This window comes from Nicotiana tabacum, chromosome 17 (genome assembly GCF_000715075.1).
Source record: "Nicotiana tabacum cultivar K326 chromosome 17, ASM71507v2, whole genome shotgun sequence".
In the NCBI taxonomy this organism is placed as follows: Eukaryota; Viridiplantae; Streptophyta; class Magnoliopsida; order Solanales; family Solanaceae; genus Nicotiana; species Nicotiana tabacum.
In genome coordinates this window covers 54,511,862-54,530,230 of record NC_134096.1, presented here as the reverse complement: position 1 = coordinate 54,530,230, position 18,369 = coordinate 54,511,862, and the positions used below count along the sequence as shown (strand labels likewise).

Here is an 18,369-nt window from a genome sequence, read left to right as displayed (position 1 = left end):
TTCATTAATTTGATGTGAGTGAAATTATTACCTTCCATTGGTGCCGCGAAGCAACTCTTTAGAAGTGTCACTTCAGTCTGTACCCAACCCTTCTTCTAACCGATGCAACCTTTCAATCTTCCAAGCGCCTAAATAAGTACTCTCTCTTCTCCTATTCTTCATCACTTTTCACAAAACTCCACTACCATGACTAAGAGAAATCTCTCATCCTATACTGTCACAAGACAAAGCATACGGTTCCAAAAATCCCAAAACCCTGAAAAGATCATTGACCTTGAGTCATCCCTTGACTTAGACCCTCTCAAAATTGATAATGAGAGTACTGACTCGTCGAAAGATCAAATTCTAAGCTAGAAAAAAGCTGGAAAGAGACCCATGGATCAAACCCCTAATAAACCTTCATGCAAGAAAGGGAAAGTGGAAATCACTGATTTTGGGCCAGAGGATAAATTGAACTTTTATGGTCCAACTGAGAAATCGAGGTTTGAATCTTATAAGTCAAAATCTATAGCTTATGGGTGCTTTGTAAGTCTCTCTTATGAAAGATAGTCATTGTGAATGTTCTATGAAGAACTTGTCAGAATGTTGTATGCAAATTTGTTTGTAAATGACAAAGATGACTTGGAGTCAATGGTCCTAGGTGCTGGTAATGTTCTTGATGCTTATCAATTTGAGAAGAGTTTTTCTGATAAGTTTCATGGGTATGATGTTTTTGTTCAAAATTCATGGCCAAAAGATTTTGAAGTGTCCCTAGACGAAGCAAAAGCTTTTCTGTCTGAAACACCCCGACATTGGCCCTAAAAATCTTAAGTTTAAAAATCATGTGTTAGCTCACATGATTGCTACTAATCTTCTTTTCAAGAGTGGGTCTTTCAGCACTTTAATCGCTAGGGATATTTTTGTCCTATACTGTCTTGTGAACAATAAAAGACTTTACTGGTTTGTGTGAATTCGCCAGTATATGCTTGAAAGTATCAGGGATATATCCTCCTCTGCCGCCTGTTTACCTTATGGTTTGCTTATCTTACATATTCTTGAAGTAATGAAGGTTGATATGACACCGTTCTCTCCCAAGTATATCTCAAACACATATGATAAGACAACCTTTGCTATGATGGGATACACTTTAAGTGAAAATAGATGGGTTAGACGTGCCAAGATTGGAAGCACTCCAGTACAGGTTGACCCAACCACTGAACTTGAGCCTCAGTTGACTGCTACCAGCAATTTATAGCAAATTCAGTAAGGACTGGATGGGGTAAAAATCATGCTCAGGTGGACAAGATCAGGGAGGTCACTAAAAAAACAGGTACAAATGTGGCTAAGCTTAGGATGGACATAAGAGCCACAAAGAGGGAAGGAATCAGGGCATTTAACACCATGACAGAGAATATGGACAAACTCACCAAAGAAGTTGAATCCTCATATGACTCCTTCTGCACCAAAGTGATCAATACCCTGAAATATTTTCTGGGGATGAACTAAGGCCTATGTGTGTGTGTTTAAAATAATTTCTTTTGGTACTGTTTTTTGTTTGCTTTTGTCTTGGTCTGTAAGAACCATCACTATGTGCCTCAACTGAAGGCATAATATCTGCTACCTTAACTGTTATGTTCATTATTTGATTACGTATTACTTTCTACCTATACTTTCTTCCTTCTTTTGATTGATGTCAATGGGGAAGAAACATTAGAGTAAAGCCAAGCAGAGTAACAACTCGGGAGGAACAACAGTGGCATGTGGCATCAAATTTCAAGTGTGTGTACAAAATTAAGGGGAGCCCTCACATAAAAGGGAAGTGCGCTCTGTTTACTCTTTTTGATTGTCATCATAAAAAAGGGGGAGATTGTTATACCTATGTTTCAATGATGACAATAGTGCAAATCTAATATAATCTACTTGATTGCAGGAAATCACGATGACAGTGCTAAATCAGAGGGAGCCAAAGGAAATCAAGATGTCAATGCTATAAAAAAGGAAGCAAGATCAAGTGTAGCCGTTATGGGAAGCCAGTTCGTAATTCAAGGATAAGTTTGGTAAACGAAATCGGAAGATTCTGGTGATTGATCAATCAAGTCAAGTCGCAAATCACTCTCTTAATCAAAAATGCGGAAAGGAAGGAGATTATTGAATACAACCCATCTCTTGAGCAAGATTCAGAGGAAACCCTTGGGTCAAAACTCTTAGAATATTATTGCCTCAATCAATGGTCAATCTGTAATGGTTAGCTCAAAAAGAAGATTGCAAGATCTCAAGACTCTCATATAAGAAGACTGAAAGTCAGAAGGAAAAGTTATGTAACTTACCATTGTTTCTATATCTTTCTAGTTCTTAGTACAAATATTGTATTCATGAGTTTACAAGTGTCACAAAAAATAGGAAGAGTTAGAAAATAAAACAAGAGTTGTCTCAAGTTTAGACAAACACTGTTGTTGAAAATCGTTGGTGGTGAACGATCCAAAACCACTACTGTTGTAACGAAGAAAATCTAAGAGAATCCTTGTGACCCAAGAAAATGGATGTAGGTATCACACCGGTACTGAACCAGTATAAATTTTTCGTATCTTTACTTTTTAAATCTACGCAATTCACTTCTGCTGCAAATCGAACCTGCTGAAAAAGTTTAGTCGACTGACTCCTCTTTAAGTCGACTGAGTTTTTAATTTGGCTACAATTCAACTTCCCCCCACCCCCTCTTGTACTTTCATATTGTAGTAGGTAATTTGTCTTATTTTCAAGATTTTAAATTCCACACTTAAAATGAGATTTAGATATAAATATCTTTTGAATAACCGATGGTATAAATTTTTTTATACACTAACTGTTTATATTTCTTAACTCGTTTGAAAATAAGATAGACTACATGCTACAATATGTAAAAGTGATATAAGGGTATACAGTTTTATTTCACTAACGCTGTACATTACTTAAGCTCAATTTTATAAACCGAATGAAAAGAGAAGACACCCATTTCCCCATCATTTACCCTCAGTTTCTCCCCCTCGGGTAATGATTTTTTTCGTGGGCCTTTAATTTGTATCTTTAAGAGAATCAAAAGGATTCCCAATTCACATTGTTTTGTACTTCTAGCCATATTCTAAAAAGCCTCAACAATTCCATCTCTTATTTGTATGTTTAAGAGAATCAAAAGGATTCCCAATTCACATTGTTTTGTACTTCTAGCCAGATTCTGCTAAGCCTCAGCAATTCCATCTCTTATTTGTATCTTTAATTTGTATCTTTAAAAGAATCAAAAGGATTCCAAGTTCACATTGTTTTGTACTTCTAGCCATATTCTGGAAAGCCTCAACAATTCCATCTCTTATCCCTTTTCATTCCTTTTGTAGTTATAGATGCATCATATATTTCTCATGCTCACACGGGAAGTCATTAACATTTTCGTACATATCTTTGAGAAAAGGACCACGAAATTGGTTCTGTTCTTTCCGAATACGAAATAAACAACGCATTTGACAGCAATTCAAGTTGTGAAAGAAGAAGAGGAAGAAACTGGCGATAGAAGTATGGGAATTCACAAAGTAATGACAACTATAGTACTCCAGAATATGACCATTTCATGGATTCACGTTTCTTATTGTTTAAATTGATTCCTTGTCTTTTCCCCTAGACTAAGACGAAATAATTTGTTATCTTCGAGTAAATTTCATGGGTGGTTATTCAACTTTGTGTTCATTACCCAAAAGTAAATTTTTTTTTCTTTTGTTACGTAAAAGTCATTCAACTTTATGTTCATTATCCAAAAATTATTTTTCTTTCTTTTGTGACACAAATATTATTTTATTATGCTCTAGTTATTACAATAATCATTTTGACCAGATTTTACAAATCATTCACCTGAAAAGTCTATTATGCCTTGACATTACAAATCATCACATTTGTGTAATATCTTCTATATTATATACTATATAATATACTTTTACCCAGGTATTTTACTTATAATTAAAATAACTTTATATTATTTTATTTATTATTTTTATAATATATTTGTACATTTAATTTTTTCTTAACGTTAATTTTTAAGATACATAAGTAGCATTATTAAATTTGTCAGTAATATTACCGTGAACAAAACTCAAGTCCATGTTCTTAACCAAACTTAATAAAATATTTTTAATAAATATTGTAAAATTAAAGTTTACTGATTTATCAGCCAAGCCATACTCATTAATCCAATAAATAAAATAATCACATTTAGCATAATGACACATCTGATTAATACTTTCAAATAAATAATATTAACATATAAAGCTTTAAAAATCTTAATATTAAACACAAATATCTTTGAATTGTTTTTAAAAATTATTATTGACTATAAAAAACTATCATTTGTTAAACAAATCTGTTTGTTATTATTTCAAATAAATATTAAAAAATAATTTATTTTATTGTTTTTATATTTAAAATATGTTCATGTTTAAATATGATTAAACAAAGTGAGTGCCATGAAAATATTAAATGTATGAATATATTATAAAAATAATAAATAAAATAATTTAAAGTTATTTTAATTATAAGTGAAATACCTAAGTAAAAATATATTATGTAGTATATCATATAGAAGGTATCACATAAATGAGAAGATTTATAATGTCAAGGGCATAGTAGACTTTTCAAGTAAAAGTATTATAAAATCTGGCCAATATGACTTTTGTGATAAATAGAGCAAATTAAAGTAAAATAATTTTTATGTAACAAAAGAAAGAAAAATGACTTTTAGGTAATGAACACAGTTGAATGATTTTTACGTAACAAAAAGATGAAAAATGACTTTTGCGTAATGAACACAAAATTGAATGAACACCCATAAAATTTACTCTAATATGTTTTTCAATATGTGCACGTATATAATTTAGTGTTTTCCCAGCACAGGAAACACTGTCTTTGTAGTAATTAAAGAACTGAGCTGTTTTTGCTTATGAATTAGCATTCAAAGGATGCCAATAAAATATTAGATAATGTCAAAGGTTTACAAGCAACAAAATTAGAATCTCGATCAACAAACTTTTCGTCAATTTGTAAAGTATTTCAGTAAAAAGGTTTCTAGGAATTGGGTATACGACGATAGGTCATGACTTTTTTAACCTGCCTAAATTATTTGAGATAGAGTTATCAAATAGTTATGCTAATGAAAATAATAAATATTTGGTGAAATAGATTATCTAAAGCATTATCTTTATAAAAAGGTTAATTTTCAAGTTCTAATGGCAAATATACTGTTTAGAAACTGCTTCCAAAGGTAAAAGACCCCGTGGAATCCTGACCGTTAAGTTCGATCTCACTAGCTAGAACAGAAATCTTGTTAGTTTCAATGTGTATAAACAATATAGATGACAGATATTTTTGTTGACGAAATATTATATGTTGTTAAAGTGTCACACGTCGATTGACACGATTGTAATTGCCTCTTTAAATGATCTTCAATGAGTTAGTTTTTAAAGTTGTTATATGCATTGTCTATTTATTTAACATGATAGCAATGTTAGTTCTTAAAAAAAGTTTCATATCTTTTGAATTTTTTACTTTTTTCGGAATTAGTTTTGTCCATGAAAATTTCAAATTTCACTTGAAATTGAATTTTGGAATTTTTCAGAAATTTGAAAAACTCCAAAATGCTATTATTCAAAATTTTCACTTCAAATCACTCACAAAAATTCAAAAACAGTTCCAAATTGTATTTAGGTCCAAACACAACTCTAATATTCAAATACCATTTTTATTTGAAAAACATTTCACTTTTTTTTGAAATTTTATAATTCTTATGTTCAAACGCCCACTAGATCTCCAAGCTATGTTATTCTTATTCTAGAATCTAGATGTTTAGGCCTTAGCAAGTGAAAAACATATTTAAGCGTCACAAATTGATGGAGAAAATGAATATTGTTATGTCTTTACATTATTTTGGACAACTCTCATAAGTTAATTTTTGAGTTGTGTTCGAAGTTCTACTTTAACATACTCAAAACAAACCAAAGATCAAATCAATATATTATAGAGAGATAGCTAATAAAATGGAGTAATACTAGCTCTACCCAACTGACTTTAACATTCTAGATGCCTCTTAACGTTATATACGTAGTCATTTCTTTCTTGTTTATAACACCTTTGAGACCTGCAATTCTGTAGACCCCTTACCCATACCCCACGACAACTTTAACTACTCCATAAAGCTACTTACTATACCCTTTTGGAGAGCCAATCACACCTCTCTCTCTCTCTCTCTCTCACACACACACACACAAAAAAAAAGAGTACGTACAAGTAAGGTTGTTTAGAGTTTGAATGGAGAATCAGTTGGGTCTTCTGAGAATCCGTATCCTTAGAGGCATAAATTTGGCCATTAGAGACTTCAGAAGCAGCGATCCTTATGTTGTTGTTAGGATGGGCAGACAGGTAAATTTGATTCTAACTTTTCTAAAGTACCCTTCTTTAATTTGGCCATTTTGAAAATCGCGTATTCCATACGCTGACCATATACTAACAGTGAGATAATTTCATACTAATATCTTCTTGCAACGCTCAAAAGTTGTAATTATTTTCATGGTTTTGTTAATCACACCAAAGTTATGTAATTTTCAGGATTTCCATTCTGACGAGAAAACCAAAGTAGCTTATTTTATCTTATCTCTATGTGTGTGCGTGCGTATGTGTCATTGTTGACCATTTTTCAGTCTGTACGAATGCCAATGATGAAGGCGGAAATGTATTGACTAAATGGAGTTTCAAATGGTGTTAACTATCTTGTTATGTTAAGCTTGTGTTTATTATTGGAGCAGAAATTGAGGACTAGAGTTGTGAAGAAGAATGTCAATCCCGAATGGAATGATGACTTGACACTATGTATTGCTGAGCCAATTCTGCCAATCAAGCTGGTAATTTCCTTCATTTTGTTGTCTTCTGTTTGATCAAGAAATTATACAGCTTATTGCATACTTTGCTTTACCTAGAGGAGATTAAAGAATAGCACACGCCAACAAAGCAGAAAATATCACGCTTACTGTTTCAATTCAGTCTTTGAAGGCAGCTTAATATTGGAGTACAAACAACAACAACAGCTTAAAATTAGAGTAAATGTTTTCTTAGACATTGCTCAGTGTCCTGCATAACTTTTAAACTTTTGTAGCACTTTATTGGTGCTTCTTGATTAACAAAAGAAAATTCAGTCTTTGCAGGTTAAACTATGCCTTTTAATTTCATCTAGATTTACTGCATATTCTTCAAGTTCCGTCCAAGAATCTGATGAAGATGAAATTCTAGGGGCAATGGATAACAATTGAATTTGTACGCGGCTCTAAGAATACGTGATATGATTTGGTACAAATCGAGAAATTATAAATATATATATATATATCAGTACTAAAATTAACTATAAAAGAGATAAATACAAGTCAAATGGATCAATTAGCTTTGGCCCTTGAGTTTGGTCACCCTTGAAACAAGTAAGGAATCAACTAATGTAAGAACAGAGTAACAAGATAATCAAGCTTTTAAAGAGGGTAATGTGTTGTTTTTAATTTCCTCAGAATGTGCTCTATAAATGATCAAACCCTTCTTTATATGGTGGGGAAGTCCTACTTTATTTATAATTCTAAATATAGAAGGAATTCCATGATAGATTAATTAATTGGCTTTTTCTTGATATGCGTCGAGATTGCCGCCGAGATTCTCGCCCTAATTACGGATATACCGGCTTTATTATTTTCTGGTTCGGTTTTGATCTTGGCCGATCATGCACTTGATCGGTGTCTATTTTGCTCGGTCTTAATCTTGGCTGATCTCGACCGGTCTCTATTCTGCTCGCTCTCAATCTTGGCCGATCTCGACCGATCTCTATTCTGCTCAGTCTTAGTCTTGACCGATCTTGATCTTGGTCGGTCTCTGGGTCACGAGCTCGGCAACCTAACTTCGCATCATAGCTCGATATTACACGAAGTTGAACCTTGATCTATCGTGGTCCAGGCTCGATTAGTCATATGAATGGTAAGTCCGGTTTTGACCGTATACATATAGTCCCCTCGTTTCTCGGAAAGAAGATAGCGAGAAACGATATGAATTTCCGAACTCCGACTTGATGGGTAATGACGTCAGCGATGAGCCCGATTATGACGTATGTGATGAAACATCCCGTTGGTCCAGTTACCAAGGCATTAAATACCTGTCAGTTGTTGGTCGGTCATTACCGGTTCCGAACCGTCACCAGCCACCTATAAGAGCCCAATCGTTTCTCATTCAAACTTTACACTCAAAGCTTCTTCTCTATTCTTGCATCTTCTTTAGAAAAATTCCTTTGCTTCATAATATTTAGACCCAAATTTCTAGAACTCCAATTAAACCGCATATCATCCTAATTCTCTCTTTTCTTGTTCATCAATGGCGAAAACCTCCAAAATAGTGCCGCAAAAAGAAACCGCTTCTTCACCACGACATGCCGGTGGTGACGATGCGGCGGAGCTCCACCCTGAGGAATTCATTCCGGTAGGGTGCTCTACCATCGTCGACTTTAAGGTCGAAAAAACCTCCTCGATAGCGGGACGATGTGAGCCGATCTCGAGGTACATGTGTTCAATCACCGAGAAAATCCTCGACAAAGTGAAAAAAGAATGCAATTGGGGCGAAAAACATGTGGTGATCCCATCGCCTGAAGAGCCGATTACTACCCATGTGGAGGGGTTCTTAGGTGTTTACACTTACCCCTTCACGTTGGGTCCCTTAGAGCCCGTCATTGTCGCCTTCTGCAAGAGATACGACGTGACCCTAGGCCAGATCCATCCTTCATTTTGGAGAATAGTGATTCTCCTCCGATTCTTCTCGAGCAAAATTGAGGGGTGTCTTTTCACCCTCGATCACCTTATGCGCATCTACAGTCCCCGACTCTATCGAGGAAGGCTAATCAAGCTTGCTCACCGAGATACCAAAGCACCGTTCTCGAGCATAGACGAGGCTCGTGACCGAGGTTGGATGGGCCGTTTTGTTCGAATCAAGACTTCGGACCTGATCCCTGTCGAGGACATGTCATTTCCTGAGAAATGGAATATCAATCGTGAGTAGTATTCCCTTTTCAATTTTGTGGATTTGCTTTTCATTTTCTTTATCCACTTTTTCCTATGTTGTTATAGTTGTGGCCCAGATGTCGGAACCGATTCTGGAACGTAAGCAATGGGTTGAAGGTCTTGTGTTGTAGAGTCCATACTCCGAGCGTTCTTGGATGGAATTGTCAAAGGATCAATAGGAGGCCCGTAGTCATGGTAAGTTTCTTTCTTAGAACGGTTATCATTTGATCTTCTTCTCTGGCTTATTCCCCCATTTTCCTTTGTAAGCCTCGGGAAGAACGTTGCCATGAGGCCCCTATCTGGTGACGAAGAAGTCCCTGCTCAGAAGCATGCCAAAGAGAAGAAGAGAAAAGAGGCTCTGAGTTCCCCGGTCTCGAAAAAGAAAAAACCTGTGAGGAAGTCTCGCAAGCCCAAGGGGGCTCCGGTATTATGCCTTCGGATTTGATCCGTCGATTAAGGGGCAAGCCCGAAGAAGGAAAAGAGGAAGTATCCTGTGTACGGGCTAATGTTCTGATACAAAAATCCTCCGAATCGGCGGAGGTTGGTAAGGGAACTCTGGCAATAATTCCTGAACCAGAAGAAGTTGAGGCCACTCCATCCCGAGCAGAGATGATCGAAGGAGAGACCGGGGGCGAGGCTTCTCGAGCAGTGGCAGATGTCTCGGGGGACGAGCTCAGGATGGTTGATATTTCTGGATCCTCTCAGATTTCGGATGCTATGATCCGTGAGGCCAACATGTTGGAAAGTCGATCATACGAGGGTATTCCCGGGAGGACCGATATCCATGGTTTTTTGGATGGGTACGAGTCTGCTGCCTCGAAGGATATTATCGGGTTTAGTGGATTACCGGTACCAAGTAAAGTATCATGGTCGGTAGTGTCGGGTCTTCATCGAGCCCTGGTGGAACGATTCCCGGCCTCGAGTGTTAACCCCGATCGTAGGCGGAAGATAGTGCTTTCCGTCCCGAAGGATGCCTGAGTTTTCTCTCCCCCTATGGGGATTGCTAGTTATCTTAGATCCTTGGTGATCGAGGAGGATCAAGCTGTGATGAACACGGTAGAAGCCGCATGCCTTTTCAATAAGGCCCAACATGCTCCAAATCAGGTAATTTCGAGGGTACCTCTATTGTTTCTTTTATACTTAGAGTTGTAGATAATTCTAACATCTTCTCCCTGGTTTACAGGCTTCGGTGTTGCATCATGAGGCCTTCCTCCGAATCCGGAAGGAGGATGAAGCTGAGGTTCGAAACCTCACCGAGAAGAGTGACACCTACAAGCTTCTTAGTGAGAAGCTTCAGACAGATTTGGTAACAGATCGGGATGAGCACGCCGAGATGGCTGAGCAGGTATTTCAAGTGATTCACGATAGTGAAGATGAATTGGGGATAACTACTAATGATCCGATTCTACAGGTCCGATAGAGGGTCGAACATTCTGGCCTAAAAAAAGGAGATCGTCCAAGCTCAATTGGAGTCGGCCAAGGTCCAGCTTCAAGCTGCAAAAGAGAAGGCCTCGGTGCAGGTTGATAAGATCAAGGAGCTTCAGTATCGGTTGGATTTGGCCGTTTTTGATAAGGCAAGCTTTACCGATGAACTTGAAGTGGCCAGATCCGAGGCGACCGTATCTAGGTCTGAGTTAGCCGTGGCCAACAAAAGAGCTGCTGTTAAAGTGGCCCAGTTTAGGGATGATGTCAAAGTCAACCAGGCCAAGGGAATGGTTGAACATGCGAAGTGGCGGCCTCGAAGGGAATCCCTCGAGGGGCCTCAAGCCCAGGGCTTCGATATCATGTCTGAGATCGAAAAGGCTAAAGCAGAGGAAGCTAGGGCCCGGAATCTGGCCTTCCCTGAGGAAGACTTCCGAGAGTTCGAGTGAATCTGAAGACAGAGAAGATCCCGAGGATGGGAGTGCGACCTCCGATGAAAACCAAGCCTCTTAGGACTTTTTCTTTTGCATTTTTCCCGAGGCCATTTTTTGGCCGTTGTAAATTTAGGCCGATTTGACCTTTGTAAAAAACTATTGTGTTTAAATATAAGGCTTTTCTTTTCCCTTTCTTCTTTCGTATTTTTCCTTTGCTTTATTTGTATTTACAAAGGTTGGAAATGCCTTAGCATAAAATAATAAAGTTGTGTTCGAAGGTTCGAACAAACCTTGCCTTTATTTCCTTTCTGGGTTAAGGCATCATTGGGATTCGATGTTACCAAAGTTTTTCCTGGAAAACATCTTAAGTTTGAGATTTTTGCCGAGGGTAGCCCTTAGAACCGGTTGTGAAAGAATTTTTTATTTTTTTTGAAGGACTATTTTTGTAGTGGATTTCGGACATCTTCGAGCCGTGTTCAATTGGCCGTAGAGTTTTAATTCGGGAGCCACCCATTAGGCTTGTTTTCCCGTTTTATCTGGGCTTGCCCGAGATAATAGTTCCCAAGTGGGGTAACCGTGACTTTTAGAAATCGGGGCGTTACCTATAAGGTCTTTTGCTCCCGAGGCCCGATGACTCAGGCTATTTTGAGTCGGATGGCAGTCCCCAAATGAGGGAGAGATTGTTCGTATTTCGGTTAAGTATTGCCCTTGGGCTTGTTTTTGTATTCGGAAGTACGAAGCTCTTTGTAAGGAGAGAAGATAAAGAAGAAAAGATTTTTAAAGCATAAGATGTTTGTAAGGAACATACTTCTCTTTATTCTCGATCGAAACATGGTTCGAGTAATCTATATGAGCACAGTTCGATTCGACCGTTTGACCCTTACAATAAATCCTATCTATCGAGATCCTCCCTTTACGAAGTAGTTTCCTTTCTGGAGTTCATTTTTGAAGATAACACATATCCGAGGGTGGCCCCAGTATTCGAGGTTGATTTCAAAGGAACCTTGGATAATATCGAATGGATCTCTAATGTCGATTCATAATCGGGCTTGATTCTAAGTTAGCACGATTCATCGTTGCCTCATTAAAAACTTTGCCGAAAAAACCCATTTGGGACAAAATTCGATCTGAGAGAAAAAGAGTGCAACACGTGCTTTCAGACCTAAAGACTTCGTGTCGTTTGCTAAAAAATCCATCGTCGTTTTTTGTCGACCACTTGCAAGCGTTAATTTGAAAATAGAAAAGAAAATGGAAAAAAGGGCGTACCTCAGCAGTAGTACCGCTTTAGGTGAGATATGTTCCAATTGCTAGGCAGTTGCTCCTCATTCATCGTACCGAGCTTGTAGGACCCTTTCCAAGTGACTCTGAAAATTTGGTATGGTCCTTCCCAATTCGGACTTAATTTTCCTTCATTGGGATTCCGGGTGTTGAGGGTGACGTTTCTCAGCACTAAGTCCCCAATGTTAAAATATCGAAGGTTGGCTCTTCGATTGTAGTATCTCTCGATCCGTTGCTTTTGGACGGCTAGCTGGATGAGGGCTGTTTCGCGCCTTTTATCCAATAGTTCTACGCTTGTGTTCATGGCCTCGTCATTTGATTCCTTTGTTGCGTATCAAGACCGGATACTTGGCTCTCCGACTTCGACCGGTATTAGATCTTCGGAGCCATAAACTAATGAAAATGGGGTAGCTGCGGTACTGGACTTCGAGGTTGTGCGGTATGCCCAGAGAATATCGGGTAGAATTTCTTTCCACTTTCCTTTAGCGTCAGTTAGCCTCTTCTTAAGATTTCGGATGATGGTTTTGTTGGTCGATTCGGCTTGCCCGTTTTCACTGGGATGATTAGGTGTTGATATGATTCTTTTAATCTTGTAATCTTCGAGAAATTTGGTTACTTTGTTGCCGATAAACTATTTTCCGTTATCACAATCCAAATCGACATATGATGTGATCCCAAATGAAGTCGATAACTTCTTTCTTCTAACTTTCTCGAAGGCCCGTGCTTCAAATTATTTAGAAAAATAGTCAGTCATAAATAAAATAAATTGAGCTTTAGCTGGTGCCCGTGGAAGAGGGCTAACAATGTCCATTCCCCACTTTATAAATGGCCATGGTGACAAGACCGAATAGAGTGGTTCCCTGGGTTGGTGAATCATTGGTGCATGCCTTTGGCATTTGTCACATTTTCGAACAAACTCTTTTGCGTCTTTTTCCATGCTGATCCAGTAATAACCGGCTCTGATTACCTTCCGAATCAATGATTCGGCACCGGAGTGATTCCCGCAAGTGACCTTGTGAACTTCTCTCAGAACATACTCGGTGTCTCTTGGTCCTAGACATATTGCTAATGGACCATAGGACATTCTTCTGAATAAGGTTCCATCTTCGGACATGGTGAATCGTGTTGTCTTTGTGCGCAGGGCCCTCGATTCTTTCGGATATGGCGGAAGCTTTTCGGTTTTCAAATATTCTATGTATTTATTTCTCCAATCCCAGGTCAAGCTGGTGGAATTTATCTCGGCGTGGCCTTCTTCGACTACTGACCTCATGAGTTACACGACGGCCCCCGAATCGAGCTCGTTGTCTTCGATCGATGATCCTAAGTTTGCGAGGGCATCAACCTCATTATACTGATCTCGAGATACATGTTGCAAAGTCCACTCCTTAAACCGGTGCAGAGTTCCCTGCAACTTATCTAGGTATCTTTGCATTCGGTCTTTCCTAACTTCAAAGGTTCCGTTAACCTGATTCACTACGATGAGGGAGTCGCATTTGGCTTCGATCACCTCCGCTCCCAAGCTTTTGGCTAGTTCGAGACATTCAATCATGGCCTCATATTCAGCCTCATTGTTAGTCAATTTTACAGTTTTAACAGATTGTCTAACCACATTACATGTGGGTGGTTTTAGTACGATGTCGAGCCCGGACCCTTTCGCGTTCGAAGCACCGTCCATGAAGAGGATCCATATTCCCGAGAACGTACCCAAATTTATCAACAGTTCTCTTTCGACCTCGGGTACTAAGGCCGACGTGAAGTCAACTACGAAATCTGCCAAACTTTGAGACTTAGTTGCTGTTCGGGGTCGATATTCAATATCATACCCGCTGATTTCTATGGCCCATTTGGCCAACCGTCCAGAAAGCTCGGGTTTGTGCAAAATATTTCGAAGTGGATAAGTTGTTACAATACATATGGTGAAAGTATGGTTTTTTATTTCGTAGAGGCGCTTATTAAAGCGAGTGCCAAGTTTTCTAGGATGGGATATCTAGTTTCGGCCTCACCTAAGGTCCGACTGACATAATAAATGGGAAATTGTGTACCTCGTTCTTCTCGGACTAGGACTCTATTTACCGCCACCTCCGATACTGCCAAATATAAGTTAAGTTGTTCGTTTTCCCTTAGCGTGTGAAGTAGCGGCGGGCTCGATAAGTACCGTTTAAGCACTTCCAAGGCTTGCTGGTATTTCGAGGTCCATATGAAATTATTTTTCTTTTTTAGCAACAAGAAAAATCGGTGGCCTTTATCGGAGGACCTCGAGATGAGTCTCCCCAGGGCGGTCATGCGCTTGGTTAACCTCTGCACGACCTTTATGCTGTCTACCACCGTGATGCCATCAATAGCTTTGATCTTATCGGAATTTATCTCGATTCCTCGGTTGGATACCATGAACCCGAGAAATTTGAGTGACCCGACCCCGAATGCGCTTTTTTTCGGGTTCAGCTTCATGTTGTATTTCTTAAATTTACTGAGAGTTTCCTGCAAGTACTTTAAATAGTCCTCTGCTTGCAGGGACTTAACTAGCATGTCATCAATGTAAACTTCCATAGATTTTCCTATTTGTTCTACGAACATTCGATTTACTAGGCGTTGATAAATGGCACCAGCATTTTTAAATCGAAATGGCATTACATTGTAGCAGTAGGTACCATATTTAGTGATGAACGAAGTCTTTTCCTGATCATCTGGGTTCATTTGTATTTGGTTGTACCCGGAATAGGCATCGAGAAAACTGAGGATCTCGTGGCCGGCCGTGGCATCGATCATTCGATCGATATTAGGCAAAGGAAAAGAATTCTTGGGGCATGCTTTATTTAGATCCTTGTAATCTACACACATTCTAAATTTGTTTCCTTTTTTAGGGACTACTATCACGTTTGCTAACCGTTTGGGGTATTTTACCTCACGGGTGGACCCTATTTTAAGAAGCTTGGTTACCTCATCTTTGACAAAAGCATGTTTAACCTCGGACTGAGGTCTTTCTTTTTTCTTCACTGGATGGAACTTCGGATCGAAGCTTAGTTTATGGGTGGTGATTTTTGGAGGGATCCCTATCATGTCAAGATGGAACCAAGCGAAACAATCCATGTTAGCTATAAGAAATTGAATAAGCTTTTTTCTGAGCTCGGATTTAACCTCGTGCCTAGGTATACCTTTCGTTCGGGCAGATATTCGATTAGTATGATTTGCTCCAGCTCTTCGACAGTTGATTTGGTAGCGTTAGAATCATCAAGGACTATGAAAGATCGAGGGACCTATAATAATCATCTTCATCAGTCCCCTGCTTCTCTAGTTGGGTCGAGGCCAGCATTTGTGATTGCTATTTGGTCTCATGTTTTCCCTTCGAATTTGACCCCTTTATCGATGAGGGTGTTGATATCGGAATTACTTCGTCAATGGCAAACATTTCTTTTGCAGCATGTTGCTCCCCGTAGATCATTTTAATTCCCTCTGATGTTGGGAATTTCAGGACCTGGTGAAGAGCCGAGGGCACTGCTCTCATGTTGTGGATCCTTGGTCTCCCGAACAGGGCGTTATACCTCATGTCGCCCTCGATCACATGGAACTTCATCTCTTGGATGGTCCGGCCACGTTTACTAGCAAAGTTGTCTTGCCCTTAGTATTTTCACATGCCATGTTGAATCCGTTTAGCACTAGGGCCGCGAGCACGACCTGGTCCTGTAAACCGAGTTGCTTTAAGACCCTCGATCGGATGATATTGGCGGAACTACCTGAATCAATTAACAAACGCTTAACTTGAGTCTTTTTCATGAGTACATATATTACCGGTGCATCGTTATGTTGCCGCATGATTCCTTCTTCGTCATTGAAGGATAAGGTTCCTTTCGGTATGTAATCCTAAGCCCGAGATCACTTCTCCTTTGTGATAGGTACCTTAGTGCATTTCAACACTAGCCCTTGGGGAACATCGATTCCTCCAATAATCATGTGAATAATGTGTTGCAGTTCTTCTTGCTCGTTTTGTCTGTTGAACTCTCTATGTTTTAAGTGATTCTTGGCCCGATCACTTAAGAACTCCCGAAGGTGCCCTTCATTGAATAACCGGGCTACTTCTTCTCTCAGCTGCCTGCAATCTTTAGTTCTGTGGCCATGGGTACCATGATACTTGCATACTTGATTAGGATTTCTGTGGGCTGGATCGGTTTGCTGAGATCAAGGCCATTTAGTATCTTTGATGCATCTGATAGCCGATACGATGGCGGATGCATCCATATTGAAGCTATATTCTGATAATCGTGGTGCTTCCTTAGGTCTGGTATGCATGTCAAAATCATTCTTGCTCATCAGCCCTCGAGAGCCTTGGCCTCGGTCACTTCTCCTTTCACTTCGTACGGAGTTGTGCCCAGGTCCGTTGCCCCTACGATATCTATTATACGGCTGGTATCGCTCCCTCTTCAACTTTGGTTCTCGATCGACATCCCTTTTGATAATGGATCCAGAAGGAGCCCTTATCTGGTCGTCTTCGACTCTAATCTTTGATTGATATCGATTATGTATATCGGCCCAGGTAACAGCCGGGTACTCAATCAAGTTCTACTACAATTGTTGTGAAGCCACTGAGCTCTGTTCATTTAGTCTTTGGGTGAAAGCTTGAACGACCTAATTTTCGGTGATCGGTGGTAGATCCATTCGTTCTATTTGGAAATGAGATACAAACTCTCTGAGCATCTCGTTATCGTTCTGCTTTACCTTGAAAAGGTCCGACTTCCTAGTCTTGACCTTTATGGCTCCGACGTGTGCTTTTACAAAAAAATATGCAAGCATGTCAAAAGAATCGATAGAGTTAGGTGATAAATTATGATACCATATCATTGTTTCCTTTGATAGGGTTTTCCCGAATTTCTTTAGTAACACGGATCCGATCTCGTCATCCTCTAGATCATTTTCTTTAATGACACAATCTTGGCTGATCTCGACCGGTCTTTATTCTGTTCGGTCTCAATCTTGGCTGATCTCAACCGGCCTCTATTCTGCTCGGTCTCAATCTTGGCCGATCTCGACCGGTCTCTATTCTACTCGGTCTCAGTCTTGACCGATCTTGATCTTGGTCGGTATCTGGGTCACGAGGTCGGCAACCTAACTTCGCATCATAGTTCGATATTACACGAAATTGAAACTTGATCTATCATGTTCCAGCCTCGATTAGTTATATGAAGGGCAAGTCCGGTTTTGATAGAATACAAATAGCTTCTTTATCCGTGCTCCATTGAGTGAAAAAGATAGTTGAAACTGCCATTTGCAAAATGCATTAGGAGCAAACCTTGTTCAAGTTTCAAACTTTTAAAGATCATAGAAATAACAGTTTAAAGTGCTAGCCGACCTCTACAATTTCAGTAGCTTGGATCCAATTAATTAGCTTATGGATTTGTTTCAATCACACAAACCCAAAGTGATCCTTATTGCCTTTATAACCCTGTCATTGCAGATAGTCTATGACAAGGATACATTCTCTCGCGATGATAAAATGGGCGATGCAGAACTTGATATTGTACCATTTATAAATGCAGCAAGGACGAAGCGCGTTAAGAACATCCCCAATGGAACCATAATTGCCAAAATAATTCCGAACAGGCAGAATTGTTATTCTGAAGAAACCTGTATTGCTTATGAAAATGGCAAGGTTGTCCAAAATGTGTTTCTTAGGTTGAGAAATGTTGAGTGTGGTGAAATAGAGCTGCGTTTGCAATGGATAGACATTCCTGGTTCCAAGTGTCTGTAGGTAGCTACTTCCATCCCAACTATTGTGGACACCAATGTACACTATGCTTGCTGGTTTTCAAAAAATTTAGTGGCCTTGTAAAAAAAAAAAAGCTAGATGTTATAATTGTCTATATGAATATTGACATTCAACTAAATGGAGCTTGTCCTTTTTTATCCCTTGCTGCTTGCATGCTGACAAACTTGTCTGATATAGTTGCACTTTTTAGACCTGATTGGATCTGGGAAACATAAATTACATTAACATAGGCGAGTGTGATCATGTTCTTGTATACATTTCAACATTTTTTGTTTTTCAAATGTATACATATAGTTCGAATAAAAAACATTAGGTTCAATTGAGTAGAATTGGAGGATTTCGATTAGGTGCCACAATGCAATACAAGAGACTAAGGCTTTACTCCATTTGCAAGAAGTTCTATAACAAT

The 18,369-nt window shown here is 38.9% G+C and overlaps 1 protein-coding gene across 1 annotated transcript; it reads left to right on the top strand.

Moving 5' to 3' along the window:
- Positions 1-6,112: 6,112 nt before the first annotated feature.
- Positions 6,113-18,100, top strand: LOC107765189 (GTPase activating protein 1). The gene is made up of 3 exons (XM_016583808.2): positions 6,113-6,411; positions 6,795-6,890; positions 17,649-18,100. Exons 1-3 carry the CDS (start codon positions 6,301-6,303, stop codon positions 17,940-17,942), a joined length of 501 nt encoding a protein of 166 aa, XP_016439294.2. The 5' UTR covers positions 6,113-6,300; the 3' UTR covers positions 17,943-18,100.
- Positions 18,101-18,369: the final 269 nt, after the last annotated feature.

Excerpts from the sequence above, each read along its gene's own strand:
- LOC107765189 (XM_016583808.2), top strand. The coding sequence starts at position 6,301 with ATGGAGAATCAGTTGGGTCTTCTGAGAATCCGTATCCTTAGAGGCATA. Across the intron at positions 6,412-6,794 it reads TTGTTAGGATGGGCAGACAG|AAATTGAGGACTAGAGTTGT; the intron begins GTAAATTTGATT and ends TTATTGGAGCAG. Across the intron at positions 6,891-17,648 it reads CAATTCTGCCAATCAAGCTG|ATAGTCTATGACAAGGATAC; the intron begins GTAATTTCCTTC and ends CTGTCATTGCAG.